This window comes from Pan paniscus, chromosome 3 (genome assembly GCF_029289425.2).
Source record: "Pan paniscus chromosome 3, NHGRI_mPanPan1-v2.0_pri, whole genome shotgun sequence".
NCBI lineage: Eukaryota > Metazoa > Chordata > Mammalia > Primates > Hominidae > Pan > Pan paniscus.
The window spans coordinates 184,391,630-184,413,064 of NC_073252.2; the positions used below are offsets into that span (position 1 = coordinate 184,391,630).

Below are 21,435 nucleotides of genomic sequence, written 5' to 3' on the forward strand. Positions count from 1 at the left end.
GACGGGAAGGTGGCAAAAAGAGGGAAATTAGGCTTTGCTGGTTTCCCTTGGGCTGTCTCCTTCAAGCTCAGCTCTCCAAGGGAACAGGCATGAGACAGCTGATGGACCAGCAGGACCAGCAAGATTCTAACAGTGCAATGTGCTCCACAATAATGAGATGGGATTTTGAGTAAGGATCACTCTCCAAAATACATGAAATTTTTACTCTACAGGTTGGGCGCAGTGGCTCATGCCTATAAAAATCCCACTTTGGGAGGCCAAGATGGGAGGATTGTTTGAGCTCAGAAGTTGGAGACCAGCCTGAGCAACATGGTGAAATCCCTGTCTCTACAAAAAATATAAAAACTAGCTGGTCGTGGTGGTGTACGTCTGTGGTCCCAGCTACTCAGGAGACTGAGAAAGGAAGAACTTGGGCTGAGGAGTTTGAGGCTGCAGTGAGCCAAGATGGCACCACTGCACTCCAGCCTGGATGACAGAGTGAGATGCTGTCTCGAAAAAAAAAAAAAACATTCACTCTACAGGATCGATGAAGGAAAACCTAAGAAACATTAAGCTGAAACAAACTCAAAACACAAAACCTCTGTTAAGAAGATTCACTATTTATCAAATGAGGTTTTCATGGTATACACATATTGAATTGTGTACTATGTGATTGCATTATGTATTTAAAATCTCAAGAGGACAGAAATACAGGTAGCAGCTGTCAAAGAGCCTAAAACCTTTTAAGATGCAAATACAGACACACAGAAATCACAAACATACACATATAGTCAAAGAGGATGCTCTATACCATTCACTACTAAACTTTTCTGATAAATTTATTTTTAGTCATATATAAATTTCCTTCTTACTGTATTTGTTCTCAAAGAGGAAGATGAATGAGAAGAGGTAAAAAGTAAACACTGATTAGGTAAAATCAGTAGACCAGTGAAATGGACAGTGAAAGGTACATGGATATGCACATATATTCCTATAATAATGTGGCAAATTCATCAGTAACCACAATAAGGTGATTTTTTTTTTTTTTGAGATGTAGTCTCACTCTGTTGCCTAGGTTGGAGTGCAGTGGAGCGATCTCGGCTCACTGCAAACTCTGCCTCCCAGGTTCAAGCAATTCTCATGCCTCAGCCTCCCAAATACCTGGGATTACAGGTGTGCACCACCACACCCAGCTAATTTTGGTTTTTAGCAGAGGTGGGGTTTTGCCATGTTGGCCAGGCTGGTCTCGAACTCCTGACCTCAGGTGATCCACAAGCCTCAGCCTCCCGAAGTGCTGGGATTACAGGCACGAGCCACCACACCCGGCCAAGGTGCTCTTAAAAGCACAGCATCCAATACTGTTATGGAAAAATCCAAGATGCATATCCATGTATACAGTAGGCTATCTGTGTAAAAAGATGAGGAAAAAACCAACATATTCTTTCTTGCTTGCATACAAGTGAAAGAAAATGCAAACGTTAGTTGCCTCTTAAGCAGATTTTATTATTCAGGTATGGTGAGGCAACAGATGAGGTACGACCGCTAGTGAAAAGGCAGTTTGGTACTTCCCCAAGAGGAGGCCATACCACCCCCACTGAAGGTGGCAAAGGCCGAAGGCCGTGCTGGGCCATACGGGACCATGCCAGGGTTGGTCTGGAGGTGGAAGGAACTGGGAAAGCTTGACTGAGGATCTCACAGAAAGGCAAGGGTGAGACGCTCAGGATTGGCTGGTTTAAGTAATTGCAAAGGCTCTGGGGCATAGCTGTCCCCGGTTGTCTAGCACTGGCTCTGAGATGACTTGGGCGTGACACAGGTGGTGGTGTGGAGTGGGACTCTGGACTGGTCAGCTTGCGTATGAAAAGCACGGTCCTATACCAGTCATTTGCTATCCCGAGTCCTGGAAGGGGCAGTCCTTCCCCAGTCAATGAGGGCTCAGATGCCACAGCATTCAGGATACAGAAAATAAGAAAATAGAGTTAATATACTAAGGAAGGGAACGGAGTGTCTGGAGAACTAGGTAAAAGTAAAACTTGACTGTGTATCTTCCTGTACTATTTGCACGTTGTGCCATGTGACTGCATTACCCATTTAAAACAAGTGATAGAATTTATGAGGTGTGCTACCCACACGTGCGCATACATCACAAACACACGTCACAAACACACATCTGCCTTCCAGCCTTGCTGAGCAGGGTAAACTGATGATGAATGGTACCTGGGGAAGGAGGACTGAGGAGTGCCATTCCGGTTACTGGGTACAACACAACAGCACAATTTGGGAGGGACAAAAAGTGCATACATATCTGTATTTCCACAAACTCCAGAAACATAACCAGGATATTGCTAAGTTTCGATTTAAAATAAACCTAGAAATTCAGTTTTTACTCCTTCAAGACACAAAAACCCTGGTTAAGAAGATTCACTGTTTATTAAAGGAGGTGTTTACAGTACATACATATTGATGGCACTTCTAAGCTTAAAAAGGCATCTTTTTCTGATTTAAAAGCAATAGCTGACCTTCCACTTCTAGTAGCGGATCAGATTTATGCTTTAACATAAAACCACCAAGAAGCAGACAAAATGAATGCACTGGCAGTTGAAAGGACACCAGACATCAGGCAAAGAAAGACAAGGATCCCTGAGAGAAACAGACGAGGGGAGACCCACGATCACAGCAGCTTGCTGCCTTGAGACAGTTTCCAGACAGCTATGCACCCCTATGTGATGTCCAAGAGAAATGGAAGTATGTGTCCACAGAAGGGTTTGTACTCAATGTTCACAGCGGCTTTATTTACAAACAGCCAAAAACTGGCAGCAATACAAATGCCTATTACCAGGTGAGTGGATAAACAAATTATAATATTAATCTATCTATATAAAGGATACATAGCAATGAAAAGAAACATAGTCTTGATACACGCTAAAACATGCATGAGTCTCAAAATAAACATGCGAAGTATAAGAAGCCTTACCAAAAAGAGTATATGCCATGTGAGTTCACCAAGATAAAATTCCAGGAAATGCAAACTATTATTTAGTGCTAGAAAGCACACCAGCAGTTAACTAGAGATGGAGGTGGGAGGGTTGGGAGGGGGAATACAGAGAAGTGTGAGGAGACCTTTGGGAATGATGGGTGTGGTCACTGCCTGATAGTGGTGATGCTTTCTCAGGTGTAAAAGCTATGTCAAAGCTTATCAAATTGTAGACTTTAAATATGTGCAATTTGCTGTAAGTGAATTACACCTCAAAAAAGCTTTTTAAAAATAAAGATCAATACTTGGTTTGTAGCAAAAACGTGAAAAATATCAAACATACGGATAGGAGAGTAAGACCATGGTCTATTCTAAAGGACGCACATGTCTAAAAGTAACACTTCAAAATTATTAATAAATGCCAATTGCAAGTTGCATATCAACTCCCCCAAGTTTAAAGCAATAACTTTAACTAAAAAGACTCTTTGCAAGGGTGGTGTCGATTTCCCGAGGTTGTTTGTGAATAATGAGTCATGAGAAGCTCACACTAGTCTCTTTTGTTTGGGACTCCCTTTCTTCTCTGTCCTTGACATACCACAAAGCTGTGATGCTTTTGTTTGCAGGCGCTGCAGCTGCCAAGGCTCCAAACAATCTGAGTTCTATGCTCCTGTCTCTCTTCCACCTTGAGCAAGTGCTCAACTTAAGTTAAAAGAAGCATATTTACCCTATAACTGATGATGGACACAGTCAAACAAAAAATGCTATAAAAATTAGCGATGTCAACAAAAGTGTATATATCACAAAAAGAGAATGGATACGGTCTTTCACTTGTATCTCCTAAAAATGAAAACCCATTGCCCCCCTACTTGCAAACAATATAATAAGAATGTCTGAAATGCAGACAGACAGTTCTTGGCACCATAATTAAGCACAAAAACCTTGAAGAGAAAAAACATTCAAAAAAGTTCACTCAAACTTGTTGTTTAGAACACAAAATTCATAAGCTCACTCACTAAACCCACTCCTAGAAAGCTTTCTTGTTGTGACTTTTAAAATATTTTGTTACACTATGACAAAAGGGGAAGGAGAAAAAGATATTGAGGAGATGTCTCCCTCTTTTCCAAAGAGACTTTTATTTAAGTTTATCCAAAATGTTGCAAGGCAGTTTATACTGACTCAAAAAGAGGTCACTTTTATTAATAAAAATAACAAATATTCTCTTTAACCCTTATTCTGGCATTCGAGGTTTTCCACTGAGGGTAGCTGTCTCCCATACACTTATTTCTTGGTCTCCAACTCACCATTCCTTCAAATTGTCGCCGACATGAAAACATCTCCTACCTCCTCTCCATCAATCTATTGTTACCATCTTCACAATCAGCCCAGCACCTGTTCCAAGGGGCTCATCTTCCCAACATAACCACTGCCAGTTTCCCACTTCCACCGGAGCCGTGAGGGCCCGTGCCATGCCGCCACCAGACCCGTGAGGGCCCCTGCCACGCCGCCACCGGACCCGTGAGGGCCCCTGCCACGCCGCCACCGGACCCGTGAGGGCCCGTGCCACGCCGCCACCGGACCCGTGAGGGCCCGTGCCACGCCTCCACCAAACCCGTGAGGGCCCCTGCCACGCCTCCACTGGACCCGTGAGGGCCCATGCCACGCCGCCACCGGACCCGTGAGGGCCCCTGCCACGCCGCCACCAAACCCGTGAGGGCCCGTGCCACGCCGCCACCAAACCCGTGAGGGCCCCTGCCACGCCTCCACCGGACCCATGAGGGCCCCTGCCACGCCGCCACCAAACCCGTGAGGGCCCGTGCCACGCTGCCACCGGACCCATGAGGGCCCGTGCCACGCCGCCACCAAACCCGTGAGGGCCCCTGCCACGCCGCCACCGGACCCGTGAGAGCCTGTGCCACACTGCTGCACACATCTGTTCTTCTTGGTTATTTCACTTTTGTAGATGACGAACTTTCAAAGATTTGGTAAAAAAATTTCAAAGTTCGGTAAATAAACACGGCCACGCACTGCATAACGACGTTTCAGTTAACCACGGGCTGCATATACGATCGAACCGCACATACGACCGTGGTTGTGAAAGATTAATACCATATTTTTACTGCACCTTTTCTACATTTAGCTATGTTTGGATACACAAATATGTTACAACTGCCTGCAGTGTTCGGTACAGGATCACGGCATACAGGTCTATAGACTAGAATAGACCATCCCATACAGCCTGGGTGTGTAGTAGGCTAGACCATCTAGGTTTGGTTAAGTACACTCTATGTTGTCCACACAACGACAAAATCGCCTGATGACGCGTTTCTCAAAATGCATCCCTGGCATTCAGCCTCCCATGACTGTACTTGGTGCATAAACAAATGCTTTAAATGATGATAACTGTAGGTATTCTCTAGCTGCTGGACGTCTAGGATAATCACCAGGGTCCCAAATTTATGTTTCCCACTAAGAAACAAGTGGGCCCACTTTATTCTAGCAAATGTGTTTATCCAAAGGCACAAGTTTATCAGTCTACTAGATTCTTGATTGTCTGACATTCATTAACAGAGCAACTGTAACACCCGCAAGAGGAAGCGGCTGTGGCACCTGTCCCCTGAACGACGCTGGGCGCTCCTGCACTCTACACACACAAGCCGGCTGTGGCACCTGTCCCCTGAACGACGCTGGGTGCTCCTGCACTCTACACACACAAGCCGGCTGTGGCACCTGTCCCCTGAACGACGCTGGGCGCTCCTGCACTCTACACACACAAGCCGGCTGTGGCACTTGTCCCCTGAACGATGCTGGGTGCTCCTGCACTCTACACACACAAGCCGGCTGTGGCACTTGTCCCCTGAACAACCCTGGGTGCTCCTGCACTCTACACACACAAGCTGGCTGTGGCACTTGTCCCCTGAACAACCCTGGGTGCTCCTGCACTTTACACACACAATCCGGCTGTGGCACCTGTCCCCTGAACGACCCTGGGTGCTCCTGCACTCTACACACACACACACAAGCCAGCTGTGGCACCTGTCCCCTGAACGACGCTGGGCGCTCCTGCACTCTACACACACAAGCCTCAACAGGGGACAGAAACACCACGAATCACAAAATCGAAGGACCTGGAAGTCAGTTCGCCCCAAGATCCCAGAGGGAAGGCCTCACTATGGTCCGGATCTCTGGATTTCCAGCCCAGTGATTTCCTTGCTCAGCCGTTAATCATTAAGTAACACGATTTAGGGTCTCCAGGAGGCGAGATGGGTCAGTGACTCCCAAGCACTTTTTCCTACCGGACGGACTTTCATCAGCCTTCACAATCAGGCCGCCATGATACTGACCTACCTGGGAACAGTCTGCTTTAAAGGTTGTGAGAAGAGGAGGCACGTGTACTTCAGGCCCTGAGGATCACACCCCAACTTTCTGCTGAGCTGGGGGAAGAGAAGCATCTAGAAACAGATCTAATGAAGCTATATTTACTATATTATTTAATAATTCCATGCTAAAATACTATTCTTCATCTTCAGAGACTTTAGGTGATCTGTGGAATGTTGAGACTTCTTTACTAACCATAGAGTTTTTAACATACTTCACAACAAATACTGCTGTGTACTAACTATGGTATCCTCCACTATTACCTGACTTCGACTCACAAGGAAAGAAAGCCTCTGTGTGCACTGCACTGAATTTCCTCCTGCCGCCCTGCCAGCGGAGTGCCTGTGCTCCCACCAGGGCTGGGGTGCTGGCTGTGGACACCTGGAGAGGGTTTATTCCTTCTGAAGACAACAGCACAGACATCTCTGCAAACACCTTTTCTTTAGAGTTGTCAGAATAGAGAGATTTAAAAGGGAGAGGCAATGCCATATTAATCATGTTTCTACAACAAGACATAACACCATAGCAGCCACATCATCATTTCTGGGGTCCCAGGAAGAACCAAGGGTTTTCAAGGCTCCTCACAGCAATGCTAAGCTATATAACCTCCTCAGTTTCTTTCTCCTCCTACTCCCCAAACATATATTATGCCCAGACCTATGCCATGTGCTCAGATATCCCAAAGGATATTTCTTGCTTGCTCATCTCTCTCTTCACAGAGGACTTACTCTAATCTAAAAGAGAGACAGAAGACACAAGAAAACTGAAAACACTGCTTAGTCTAATTCATCAAACAAATTACTATAGGGGTAGCTCTGGTCTTGAATTGCCACCTGAGATATGACATATACGTGTGTTGTGGGGAGGGGTATATATTTGTTTCTGTCCATGGTTCCTGGCTCGTAACTCCCAGAACCCCTGTTAGTCTTTGGTTATAATGTTGTGGCACTTTTTGCCTCAGGAAACAGAATCTCTCTCCGGGCCACCTGCCACTCTCCTTTCACCTGCCAAGGCAGGACTCCAATCCGACTGTGTGTCATAAGCCCCTCATTCCAGAGAGGGTCCCGCTCCATATCCTGGAGGCGGAAACGCTGCAGACAGAGGCCAAGAACAATCTCAAGAGACAGGCCTTTGTCAACCACATGTTGACACGGCTGTCCGTGCGTCAATCATGCCTAGGCAATGAAGTCTCCATAAAAGGCCCAAGAAAGCAGAGTTCAGAGTTTCTCGCCGCTGAACACGGGGAGGCTACGGGAAGGTGAACAAGAACTCATCCAGGTGCCGGGAGGGGGGTACACCCTGACTCTACCGGGACAGAAATGCCTGTGCGTGGGACCCTTGCAGACTTTGCCGCTGTGTATCTCTTCATCTGGCTGTTCATTTGCATCCTTTAAAATATCCTCTGTAATAAACAGGTAAATGTTAAGTGTTTCCCTGGGTTCCGTGAGCCGCTCCAATAAAGTAACAGAACCCAAAGAGAGGTCATGGGAACCGTCACTTGGAGCTGGTGGGTCAGGAGTTTCGGAGGCCTGGGCTTGAAGAGAGGTCATGGGAACCCTCACTTGGAGCTGGTCCGTCAGGAGTTTCAGAGGCCTCGGCTTGCAACTGGTGGGAAGAAGGGAACACTCTTGGGAACTGAGCCCTTAACCTGCAGAATCTGAGGCTGTCTCCAGGTAAAAAAATGTCAGAATTGAATGAGAGGACTCCCAAGGTGTCCGCTGCTTGGTGTGCAGGAAATCTTCCCCCCCGCCCCCCGGCCAGCCCCCCAAACACACACTTGTTCCCAGAAGTCTTCTGTGATGATGATTGTTGAGGTTTGGGAAGAGGGTAGGAAAACATCTCTTTGAGGGTGTTTGTTCTCACTCACATTGTGTCAATCAAGGCTTTTACTTCTAGATTTCTCTCTCTGGAGGTCTGGGACCACCACTAGAGAGGCATACATTCCGGACTCCAAATTCATCCTCACAATTCTTATATACCTCTGACTTTTCTCTTATGTTTGACAATGCCTTTAATTTCTCAGTACTTAGTTCTTAGCTTACTTTTGCTTTATTTCACAAGGAGGGTGAACGCAGTCACCACTTGTGCAGTAAAGGAACAAAGATTAGAAGTTTATAAAAATTTCAGAGGAGGATTTTGAGGTCATGGAGCTATCTTCTTGGAAGCAGGGAAGTCAGTCACAGACATCGATGGAAAAAAATATTAGAAGCAAAAGGCCTGGGGTGTCACTTCAGGAAAGTAACCACTTCCAATCTGAAAACTGTTTAATCCCAATCCCTTACCACCTGCAGATACAGCACTGCTCTATAGGAAAAACTTAAAACATTAAAAAACTAGCCAACTGTGAAATAAACTCTTTTAATACTCTTGACAAAAAGCCAACTTAGGACAATTCAAATTCTTAGCAGCAGTAGAATTTGCTGTAAGTTTAAGATATATCACTAATTTAGAAGCTATTACTGAAATAACAATGTTTGCTTTTTAACCTGAAAGTGAAACCCTACTAATGAGCATAATCGTAAAATAGCTTTATAAAAGCAAACTCAAAGTTTAAAAAGCACATTTAAGCTAATTTTTTTTTTTTTTTTTTGAGATGGAGTCTCACTCTGTCGCCCAGGCTGGAGTGCAGTGGCACCATCTCGGCTCACTGCAAGCTCCGCCTCCTGGGTTCATGCCATTCTCCTGCCTCAGCCTCTGGAGTAGCTGGGACTACAGGCGCCCACCACCACGCCCAGCTAATTTTTTGTATTTTTACTAGAGATGGGGTTTTACCATGTTAGCCAGGATGGTCTCGATCTCCTGACCTCGTGATCTGCCTGCCTCGGCCTCCCAAAGTGCTGGGATTACAGGCGTGAGCCACTGTGCCCGGTTACGCTAAATTTTTATCCAAAATAAAGGCTTATTTTGAATAATTCAAAAGGAAAACAATTTATCAAGAAACAAAAGTATGTAACAGATAAATGCTAATTCTTACTTTTCCCCCTAACAGAAAAGCATAAGCATAAACATTTCCTATAGCAGTATTAACACATACCTGTTTTAGGATGTATTGAAAAGAATCCTTGTGGATTTCCACTTGTAATTTTGTACATGAGCTTGTCATTAGAGCTCGAATCTGGATCAAATGCCTCGATCTGGACCACAGATACATCTTTAGGAGAATTTTCCATGATTTCTGGGTAATAAACAGGCTCTGATGTCTGTGGTGCATTGTCATTGACATCCTCAACCTCTATGTAGATCTCTATAAACGATGAAAGAGGCACGACACCCTGATCGGTTGCAAAGACTGTTAGCCAATAGTGGGAGGTCGATTCACGGTCCAGTCGATCTGACGTCTCTATGACACCTAGAGAGAAAAAAGAAAAGCGTAAAGCAGCACGTCAACGACCAAAACTGCCAGCTTGAGAAAGTGTCAACAACTCCGGCTTACTGAGGGCTTTATATGCCTCTTACTAGGTGCATAACCTTGAGCAAGTTAACCAGCCTTTCTGTGACTCAGCTTCCTTTCTTCTAAAATAGAGACAATAATAGTATATTCAACTAACATGCATGTAATGATTAGAACACTTGGCACATAATATAGGCTATAAAAGTATTTGTTATTAGAATCAGGTGTCAGGCACTAAATGGAGCACTTTAAAAATATTATCTCACTGAAGTCTCAAAATAGGTGAGCACTGAGAGATCATCTAACGGCCCAACACTTCATTTTTCCATAGGTGAAGTTTATAGTTGGTTGAGAGACGTGCTGACTTTCCTGGAGGCTACTCAGGAAGACAGGGACAACACCAGAGTCATGGCCCAGATCTGAGACCCCACAGTCCAGCACTCCCGCTCCCCACACTGCATCCCTGTGGCGGCCACTGTCTAAGGAAAAAGGCAGGAGCAGCATCCTCCAGAAAGCTCGGTCTGCACTCACACCCCTTCTCACAGTGGCTAAGGAAAAAGGCAGGAGCAGCATCCTCCAGAAAGCTCGGTCTGCACACACACCCCTTCTCACAGTGGCTAAGGAAAAAGGCAGGAGCAGCATCCTCCAGAAAGCTCGGTCTGCACACATACCCCCTTACATACCCCTTCTCACAGGGGCTAAGGAAAGGAACTGCAACCTTCAAAGTCCACAATAAGGGGCTGCTCAGATCTCCTGAGTGTTGAGGTCCTTTTATTTCTTTCAATCGCCTCAAACAAATGGGAAGACAACCAGCATGCTATAAAAATATAAACTACACTATAAACTCCAAAAGGGCAGAGGCCACATCATTCTTAAATACCAGTATCCGCAGCACCTTACACAAAGCACAATAACGTATTAAATACACAAGTGAAATATCTAAGTATCTTAATCAGGGTTGGTACAGAAAAGTCCTCAGCTGGGACCCAAACTAGGATACATTTCTTAGTAAGTCAACTAGCAAGAGATGAAATTATATGATTACAAAGAAGACGGTTAGAGTATCTGTAATGTTTTGGTCCAGCCACTGAAACCAGTCAAAACTTAACTTCAAGCCAGGATTTACCTCCTCTGGGGATAAGAAGTAGAAATATCCATTTCTCTTTGGCAAGTCCCACCTTTTTATTCAATGGTGCAATCTCGCCCTTTGTCTACCAAAAACATATCACTGCACTTTTTCTCATGGATTGATCACTCGGGACTAAAGATACTTTCAGTGTTCTTCTACACCATGGCACAGGCTGGACTCTGGAAATGCTGAAGCTCTAGAATCACTGAAGTTTCCCATTAAACGCAAACTACTGTGAGAAAAATAACCAATTACCAATTTTACCTATGCTCAGCAATGAAACATTTGGTTGAGAAAAATACACTGTTGCAATTCGTAATTTTGATCACACGAAATTAAATATTAACTTATTCGAGGTTAATATCAGAAAAACTCATTTTTTGAATGAATGATAATATCTAATACTCCCAAAAGGACTTACAACTTGAAAATAGAAAACTTAGCTAAATAAAATGTGAAATTATCATAAAATGAATCTTTATTGCCATTCAGAAGCATTACAATGATTTGTTATTGCTTCATTATTTCATACTGAACCTTCAGAAAGGGGGTATAATACTGCTTCTAGAAACATCGAAGAAACCTCAGAACCAAATGGTATTTCTAGTTCTAGATCCTTGAGGAATCCCCACACTGACTTCCACAATGGTTGAACTAGTTTACAGTCCCACCAACAGTGTTAAAGTGTTCCTATTTCTCCACATCCTCTCCAGCACCTGTTGTTTCCTGACTTTTTAATGATCACCATTCTAACTGGTGTGAGATGGTATCTCGTTGTGGTTTTGATTTACATTTCTCTGATGGCCAGTGATGATGAGCATTTTTTCATGTGTCTGTTGGCTGCATAAATGTCTTCTTTTGAGAAGTGTCTGTAGATATCCTTCACCCACTTTTTGATGGGGTTGTTTTTTTCTTGTAAATTTGTTTGAGTTCTTTGTAGATTCTGGATATTAGCCCTTGGTCAGATGAGTAGATGGCAAAAATTTTCTCCCGTTCTGTAGGTTGCCTGTTCACTCTGATGGTAGTTTCTTTTGCTGTGCAGAAGCTCTTTAGTTTAATTAGATCCCATTTGTCAATTTTGGCTTTTGTTGTCATTGCTTTTGGTTTATTGCGGCACTACTCACAATAGCAAAGACTTGGAACCAACCCAAATGTCCATCAATGATAGACCGGATTAAGAAAATGTGGCACATATACACCATGGAATACTATGCAGCCATAAAAAAGGATGAGTTCATGTCCTTTGTAGAGACATGGATGAAGCTGGAAACCATCATTCTCAGCAAACTATCGCAAGGACAAAAAACCAAATACTGCATGTTCTCACTCATAGGTGGGAATTGAACAATGAGAACACATGGACACAGGGTGGGGAACATCACACACCGGGGCCTGTCGTGGGGTGGGGGGAGGGGGGAGGGATAGCATTAGGAGATATACCTAATGTAAATGATGAGTTACTGGGTGCAGCACACCAACATGGCACATGTATACATATGTAACAAACCTGCACATTGTGCACATGTACCCTAGAACTTAAAGGATAGTAAAAAAAATGAAATAAAATAAAATAAACCTCAGAACCAAATAAAAATGAGCTAACTGGTTCCTCCGTACAGCAGACAACTGAAGATGAACTCAAACATGCTTCCCTGTTCTCTAACCCAAGCATAATCCACACACTCAACTGGTCTGCTAAATTAGCAAAATTATATCTGTCTGTAGGCTCAAATAATAACCTTTCCCAGTTTCTCTGATTCATCACATCTATCCACAGATACAAAGACGTCAGGGGATAACAGAATGTTCTCTCCGGGAGGATTACACATTAACAAAATGTACACAACTCCTCCTGTGTGCTGCTACTTCATTAAAATGCAATAAAATTCATTTGACAGGTGAAGTATTATTAGAAAATCTCAAGAAGACAGGTACATGGTGCTTTTATCTACCTCTTTTGAGTTCTAATCCTCCAACAATTCACGCTTCCATCCACTGTTTTAAAATGTGCCCCTCTAAATGTGACATAGAGGCATTTAGAAACAGTGATAATTACAGAAACAATTTGCTCAGTGTTTACTAAATGCCAGGCCCTGTGATAAGTGTCTTACATGCATTATCTTATATAATCTTTACATCCAACCTGCCTAGATATGTGATGCTATTAACTCCATTTCACTAATGAAAAACTCAGATTGAGAGAAATGAGGCACTTTCCCAGGGCCACAGTGAATGGCAGAGCTGGAGTGTGAATACCACAAATCTCATCTTCAGCGCCAGCAATATCCTTGTCAGTCCTATGGCTGTTATGACAAAAGAGTAAACAAAACTTAATGTGGTAATTTGGGAAAGATGAGTCAAACTTCCTATTTCATCCATCTGTTCTACATGTCAGTATTCAGCAGGAATGTATTAAATGTTCACTCATACACAATAGCTTTCTCTAATCTCAAGGGAAAAAAGAATTATGAAATGGAAGTATATCACCCTCACATCTGAGGTTTGCAATTACAGATAGAAACAGCTATGATTTTCCGTTGTGCCCTATTTCTAGTTCGGGCCGTAAGCGTCCAGACTGCAGTGTGCAATTCTGAGATGGCATCTGCTGGTCCCCACCGACCCATCAGCTGCACAACCAAGGGGTGGGGGACAGTCATGTCCATCAGGAGGGGATTGTCAGCCTCCCCGGTAATCTACGGATATTACTAAAGGTTAAGACTGAGGCAACAAAGCGACTCTATTCAAATATCGGAGATTGTGTAATTCGCAATTAAAATAGTAAGTATGAATGAGTGAGATGCTGGATGTTCCTATTTCATGAATTCATGACTGTGTACTTTTATAATGCCTATCGTGATTGCTGATATAAGCTTCTGCTTCGATGCATTTTAATTATTACCTCTTTGTAAGATAAAAAATCACTGAATACAACTTACAGAGAACTATAAAGTAAATTTCAACTGCCAAAGGGAAAGGAGGGCACACCGAAGAATCTTATCTTCTAACCAAAATCCTCAGATTCCTCATGTACACCAATCACGTCACTAGATGCTTTACGTGCATTAAATCATTGAAAGAACATGGAAGTTGCATGATTTTCATTCCCAGCTTTACACATGAGGAAAGAGAAGCTTAGATCCATTAAGAAACTTGCTTAAGCCCTGGAGTGATGAGGAAACAAGGCCAGGGTCAACAGCTAACTGGTGGGATCCGGAGCTGAGCCGGACAGTCTGACTCCAGGCCTCAGGGTCTTCTCCACTGAGCGGTGGGCTGTTGCCACTATCAATCAACAGCAACACTGTCGGACACCAAAGCTGCTGGGGACATGGGCTATAACCATGAGGAAAGGCCACAAGGAGTTTCCCAGTGTGGAAAGAAGGGTCTTCCTCATGCATGCAGGACAACAGACGGAAGAGGATCTGAGGACTCTGCTCAGAGTTTTGGGGTTCAGTACCTAGGCGCTATTCTAGGCACTGCACAAAGTGGGTGGAAGGAAGCCTTAAGCGTGCCAAGTTATTTTGTTTTCCACTTTTTAATCTGTCAGCCCAGTTGCATGATACACTCCTCAAGAACCCTGGGCAGAAACTTCCAAAGTGGACCTATGGCGCTAGCCCAAGATCTCTAGGTCAAAACCCCGAAGCTTCCCATCTTGAATCAGAGGCAGGATGAAGGTCCAGGATGGCTGAGTGAGAGTCTAGATAATGTGCAAAGAAAGACCAGGGGTAGAGCTAGCCTTCGCCATCTCAAAATCAAGCATTAGACTGGGAACGCCTTCAAAACCCTCCAGTGCAACTCCCTTGTTCTTAAAGAACGTTGAAATGATTTGTCCAACTCCAAGAAGCTAAACAGGTGTAGTTCAGAATCCAGAGTGAAGGACTTCCTTAATCAGGGGTTCATCACGATCCACACCATTCTTTAAGGGAGTCCTGGTTTCTGCAGGGAGTGACACACCAGCTGTCTCCAAGTATGACCGAAGGTGCCTTTACTCATTAAGTCATTAGCAGTTCTTGTTCCTACAGTTCATCATGCTTTCACCAGTCCTTCCTAAAGCCACAACTGGCATTTACAGATTACAGATTGATTTCTTCTGTAACTTTAGCAGTTACCTCAATTCCATAGAGAGAAACAAATTTTCACATTTCCATTGGGAAGACTTCTAATTAGTGCCTTTAACACAGAGAAAAACAAAAATAAAACTAAAGACGTCCAGTCATCACTGGATGTGAATCAAACTGTGGTCACTCTCAAACCTCTATCCCTGTCTATTTCTCTTTATCCATGAATGTCTACCTATCAACTTTCAATAAGTACTTTTTTATATAGTGGGTTATAAACTCACCCTGGAGACAAAAGGAACCAACAAAAACTATAGTTTTTACAGGTATCTTTCTATTTACACATATTCACGACCTCACCTTTTTGGGCACCTATGTATATCCACCCCCAAACTCTTCTCTGCGGTCTCCCTCCTGTCCTCGGCATCTCCTCCCCTCTGCGCTCCCCTCCTTCTACCTTTCTGAAAGCAAACACCGCATGCGGCCAGAAGGTGCCTGCGCCCAGGCTGTGAGGAGGGAGGGCTGCAGCCCAGGACTTCTGCAGGATTCCCTCCAGCCAGATGCCGGGAGCAACAGAGCTGTGAGAGGGGTGACAGGGAAACTCTGTCGCCACTCCCGTCAGGAGGTTGCCACACACACGCAGTGAGAGCGGTCGTGATGCTGCTGCGTGATGCTATGACGCAGATTTGGAGCACAGGAGACAGGTTTAGACAGGCTTGTTACGTGTGCCACTCAGCAGTGCCATCAGAAATCACGGCTTTACCTGAATGAAGCATTACGGAAGGAATGAAAGCCTAGCTTTCCAACCTTGAGAATACAGTGAAGTTGTTAATAACCTGAAAAATCTGAAAGAAGCCGGAAATTTGGAGTTATTAAGTAAGAATATTTATCATTCCAAACATACTCTCCAGGATTTCAAAACCACCACCAGATGTCACTATGGAAACTCACTTTAAATATGCATCCAGTGGAGAACGAGACTGAAGGGGGAAAAATGTAATTTCTAAAAGAGCTTGACCAAGATAGTTGAAAATAGAGCTCACAGCAAAATTTCTGTATGGAAGGATTCATTAATGTCCACTTACTTAATTAGACGGATACTGATGTTGTCTTTCCACAGACTGATTATTCAAAGGTTATAGGGTTGCTCCAATAAACGGTTCAAAAGTAAATCAAAGTTTCCAATAATAACTCCTACTCCCCGCCACTGCTGGCCCCTGCTGCTGTTAAGGAATAGTCCTGGATGAGGAAAGGCCAGCATTCCCTCCCGCTGACACAGGTGGAACAGGACTCTTGCAAGACAGTAATTTTTAAGGCAAAAATAAAGTTATAGCTATGATGTTTGCCAAAAATAATTTAACTGATTCAAATTCCCATGGCCACAATACCTTTCCTCCTAGAATTTTCCTATTTTAACAGGCCTTGGCCCCCAGTCAAGCCTTAATGCCAAGGCTTTCAACAAAGCCTCGTTACTTCTGACTCTCAGAAATACCTATCATCAGCAACAACCCGGCAACATAAATTTGCAAACGCTACCCTCCTTTCTGATATGTCATATACTTAATTTTTTAAACTTTTCATACAACTGCTTAAGGCAGCAATTGTATTAAAAGCTGCTTTGTTCAATCACAAGAAAAACTTAAATGTGAGACATAATTTTAACGATATTTTCCCTACAGGCAATGACAGACAGAAACTCTTTTCTCCAATTCAATATCCTCAGCGTAAACAGGGTAACTCTTTTGAAAATAAGCATTTTCCCAAATATGAAAACAATACTCACGGAAAAAGAAGAGACATGCCATCAACACACTAGAGAGCCAATATCTCTGTTGCTGCAATTAATCTATAAACGGTTATTCAATTTTTCCTGCTAATCATGCAGAGACTAAACATCTCAGAATTGTCATATTAAATGTTAATCACTAAAAACATCAATTCTTCCTTAAAATTACATTTTAAAAGTAGATTGTAAGCTTCCTATTAGAATGCAAACTTTTTAAGGACAAAGAATTGTTATGTGTTTGGTTCAAGGCCGGGTCAATAGTGAGTGCTTATAAAAAATGATATCCATTACAGACAAGCAAAGGATGAGAAACAGTCACAGGCAAGAGGAGACCAGGGAGACGTAACTAAATGTCATGTGGGAGCCTGGACCACAGAAGGCACCTTAGGTAAGAACTCAGAAAATCTGCATGTATTATGGACTTCAGTTAGTCACAATGTACCAATACTGATTCTTTAATTGTAACATCTTACATACTCATGTAAGATGTCAACAACGCGAGAAGCTGGGGCAGGGAGCAGGGAGTTATGTGAGCACTCTACTTTCTGCTCCATTTTTCGGCAAATGTTTTATTTTTTAAAAAAGTTGTCTATGAGAGCTCATAATATGTAGATTGTTTCCTTCCTTCAATTAAAAACGTTTTTGAACTTACCTGTTTTTAATCTCGTTTTCATTAAATACTGGATTTAGACTGATGTTAATATTTCCACATCTTGATGATACCTTGAGAGCCTAATGTGTGTATAAGAAACTTTACATGTTAAAGGCTAAAGATTTAAATAACAATCTAATTCAAAATATAATTTACTGTAAATTAATAAAAAATTATTACTTGTTTTGCCTATTATATACAAAGAAAAGCTGTAAAACAAGTTTAATATAAAAAGCAAAATTTCTGCAATTTAGCCTTTCTTTAAAATAACTGGGCCGGGCATGGTGGCTCATGCCTGTAATCCCAGCACTTTGGGAGGCCGAGGCTGGCAGATCACCTGAGGTCAGGAGTTAAAGACCAGCCTGCCCAACATGTTGAAACCCTGTCTCTACTAAAAATACAAAAAATGAGCTGGGCGTGGGGGCAGGCGCCTGTAATCCCAGCTACTTGGGAGGCTGAGGTAGGAGAATCACTTGAACCCAGGAGGTGGAGGTTGCGGTGAGCCAAGACGTATCATTGCACTGCAGCCTGGGCAACAAGAGCGAAACTCCGTCTCAAAAAAAAATAAAAATAAAAATAAAAATAACGATACTAGTTTGACATGCTGTATTATCTCATAAATCAAAACCTTTGAATTCTTTTAGAAACAATACAGTAGATCGTGTGTGTGTGTGTGGTGTGTGTGTGTGTAAATATACATTTAATGTTCTTGCTTCTGCCATCAGTTGGCAAATTTATGTTATTTACTACTGTGGACTAAAATAGAACAAGAAATGAAAAAGGAGGAGTCTATTGGGCTGAAGGCATTTAAGATTCTAAAATGGCTATTCAGTCTACTTTCTCAGGGAATGACACAGGAAATGCTCTCAGAACTAAAATCAACATTTGTTACTTTCCTTTCACCTGAAGTTTATAAGATATTACTATTTACTTCACTGGTGTTGCTAATCATAAAACATAAGGAATATGTAAAGACCAATGTTTAATGGTTTATTTTGCAGAAGAAGGAAAAAAACAAGTTCTAGTACTTTTAAAAACAATGTTCTATTATGTGTGTATACATATATTAATAAATAAAATTTTAATTGCTAGAGACCACTTCTATTAATATTTTATGTTTTTGATAATAAAAGAAAGTCAAAATAAGTAAAAGAAAGTAAGTCAACCAAGAAGCATCCCTCGTGGGCCAATCAAACTGCTAGGCAGTATACTAGTGTACCGTACAGGTGCCTCTCTGCCCCCTTACAGATAAAAATACAGTAAATCATGTATAATTTCTTTCTCTCCAGTTTAACTGACGCCATGACACTGACCACCATGACCCAATCTTTCAAAACCAGTGATGTGCCATAAGTGCCATTTTGTGAGAAGCCATTTGTATTCTGAGCAAACTCAGTGGCCTGATGATGACTGACAGGGATGGCAACATAACAGCATACATGGACTCAAGATATAGCAGAGAAGAACTTCTTATACATCAGCTCATTTACTCCTTACAGCAACCCTAAGAAGTAGGTAACGTTATCATATCCTATTTCACAGAAAGGAAACAGACAGTACAAGCAACCTGCCAGAAGTCACACCGTCCATTAGTGGGGAACTGGGATTCAACCCTAAAAGTCAGGTTCCAGACAATCGTGCTAAATGTTTGGAGTCCCTGGCTGCCCTTCAATTGGAAGGAAGATTAAGGGGCAACTGAACACAACCTGCAAATTTCACCAGAGAAGTTGTGACTTGAATGCAATCCAGAAATGTAGCTGCCAGATGCCGTTTTCCCAACATTTGAAAATCTGGGCTAAAGCGAATTTCATTGTATCAGGAGGGAAAAGGAATGGACTTATTATATGATGGTACATACACAGCTTTAAAAAAGAAGACATGCATATTAATTACACAGAAGAATGTCAGTGATACAGAAATTGAGAGAAAAATATAAACGTATAAAAGTATATAAAATATGCTACTGCTGTTCAGAAAAATTTTTTAAACACACATACACAATTATATGTGCAGAGAAAAAAGGTCTGAAATAAACAAGGTGATCAGCAGATAAATCCATCCAGTGAACAGAAACTTTTTTAATCTGTAAATTTCTGTAACCATGGATTTAAAAATCTATATTTAAAATGTATACAATAAAAGTCAATTAAAACAATACCTGCAGCCCAGTATCAGAAGGTTTTACGTACAGAACCTCCCTGTTTTATTTTTCTGTCTATGTCTTAGATGTACTTTCACTTTTAAGTATTTCTGTTTCATTTGAGTAGATATATGACCATGGATATTCTGGCAGCTTTGATAACTAACACTGAAGTATTTATGTAGGTAACTACTTACACAAAGCTTTAGGTCTAGGAAATTCTATAATCACATTGCCCAGAATTAGATCATAAGTCAATGACAAAAGGAAAAGCAAAAACACAACTGTCACTGTTTGCATTATTTAGATTGCCTATTTAAATCATTTTAATTAAAACATATACCTATCAATTCTTTTAATTAAAATTGCTGCAATAACTTCAAAGTTAGCTGAGGAAGCTTTCTGACTTACAAACTTACTAAAACGTAGTATTAATTAAGTACATAATCAGATTTTAAGCATCATGTTTCAAGCCCAGGGATTTCTTTAGCTCTGCGAAGAGTCATTCCCAGGGTAAGCTCTGCTAAACCATGTTGTCCCGCTTTGTTGAGGAATGATTCCAAGTTCTGGCTTCCCTGTCAGAATCACTGATATTGTCAATGACGGCTTTTGTGGATAAGCTCTACTGTTAAAGAGGATCACCCTTGGGTATCAAAACTTATCATCTGGACACCTGTTAATTGGGTAAAACTACATCCACAAGACAGCCTTCAGAAGCATTAAGATACAGAGAATATATTTTACCTACCAATGGCAATGCTTCTAGAAGTTTGTTTTAAATTTCAGAAGATACGCAATTTCAGTGTTGATTACTCTTCTCCCCTTATACGGACTGGATGCAGACTTAGTAAAAGCTTTAATATGCCATATTGTTTAATCTTCACAATTAGCCCAGTGGTCTCTCCCCATTTTCCATATTCAGAAGCAGAGGCTTAAGGCTCAAAAGTCACTGCTCTAAAGTTATTTACTCCATAATAAAGCAACCAATGAATTAATGGATTACCTTACCAGTTAGTCATCTTAGAGCTTTACATCTGACAACTTAGCCTGAAAAGTTAAGGAAGTCATCCTCAGTTATCCAACTTTGGTAGCAGAGAAGCCAGAACCCCAAACCTGGCTGACTGGCTCCAGAGTCCACACATAAAACCAGAGGGTACTATCTCCATGAGATGCAGAGATGTGATTCAACAGCCAGGTCTGACTCTCCTCAATCAATCACTGTTAGTGGAAAAACAGGCAACACATCCACCAAGGTGGACCAGCACTTGCCTGTGGTGGGAGGAGCGATGGAACTTAAGTTATAACAACTAAAGGAAGGCCAAACAGATCCCTGTACAGAGTTCAAGAACTCCGTGTGACCAGGCCCATTTAGGATAAAAAAGAAAAAAGGATATTAAAAGAAAATCCAACACTGCTCTCTATTTAGGAAGTTACTGTGTTTATCATATCTTCTTTATGTATTAAAACGCGGCCAGGTACAGTGGTTCACACCTGTAATCCCAACACTTTGGAAGGCTGAGGTGGGTGGATCACTTGAGCCCAAGAGTTTGAGTACAGCCTGGACAACATGGCGAAACCTCATCTTTACAAAAAATACAAAAATTTGCCAAACATGGTGGCAGGCACCTGTAGTCCCAGCTACTTGGGTGCCTGAGGCAGGGGCATCGCTTGAGCCTGGCAGGTCAAGGTTGCAGTGAGCCGAGATCATGCTGCTGTACTCAAGCCTGGGCAACAGAGTGAGACCTTGTCTCAAAAACAAAAACAAAAACAAAAAACCTGCATAGGCTAAATTAACTGAAATATACCAGGTGTAAGTAGGTATATGGCATTATACTAACAATACTGAATCTAACTACGAGAATATCATAACTGAGTCTTGAATACTGTTATTAACTATAAAAAAACTGAGTGGTGGGTGGCAGATGTAGAGCTCTGAAGTGTAAATCAGCTGTAAAAG

General features: G+C 42.3%; 1 protein-coding gene across 6 annotated transcripts in view; it reads right to left on the reverse strand.

Moving 5' to 3' along the window:
• Nucleotides 1–21,435, reverse strand: part of FAT1 (FAT atypical cadherin 1) — a 147,792-nt gene that overhangs the window by 66,616 nt on the left and 59,741 nt on the right. For all 6 annotated transcript variants that reach the window (XM_008977165.4, XM_063604042.1, XM_063604041.1 and 3 more), the window contains exon 3: nt 9,360–9,674. In XM_008977165.4, coding sequence (XP_008975413.4) covers nt 9,360–9,674 — 315 coding nt within the window. The remainder of the gene's footprint in view (nt 1–9,359; nt 9,675–21,435) is intronic.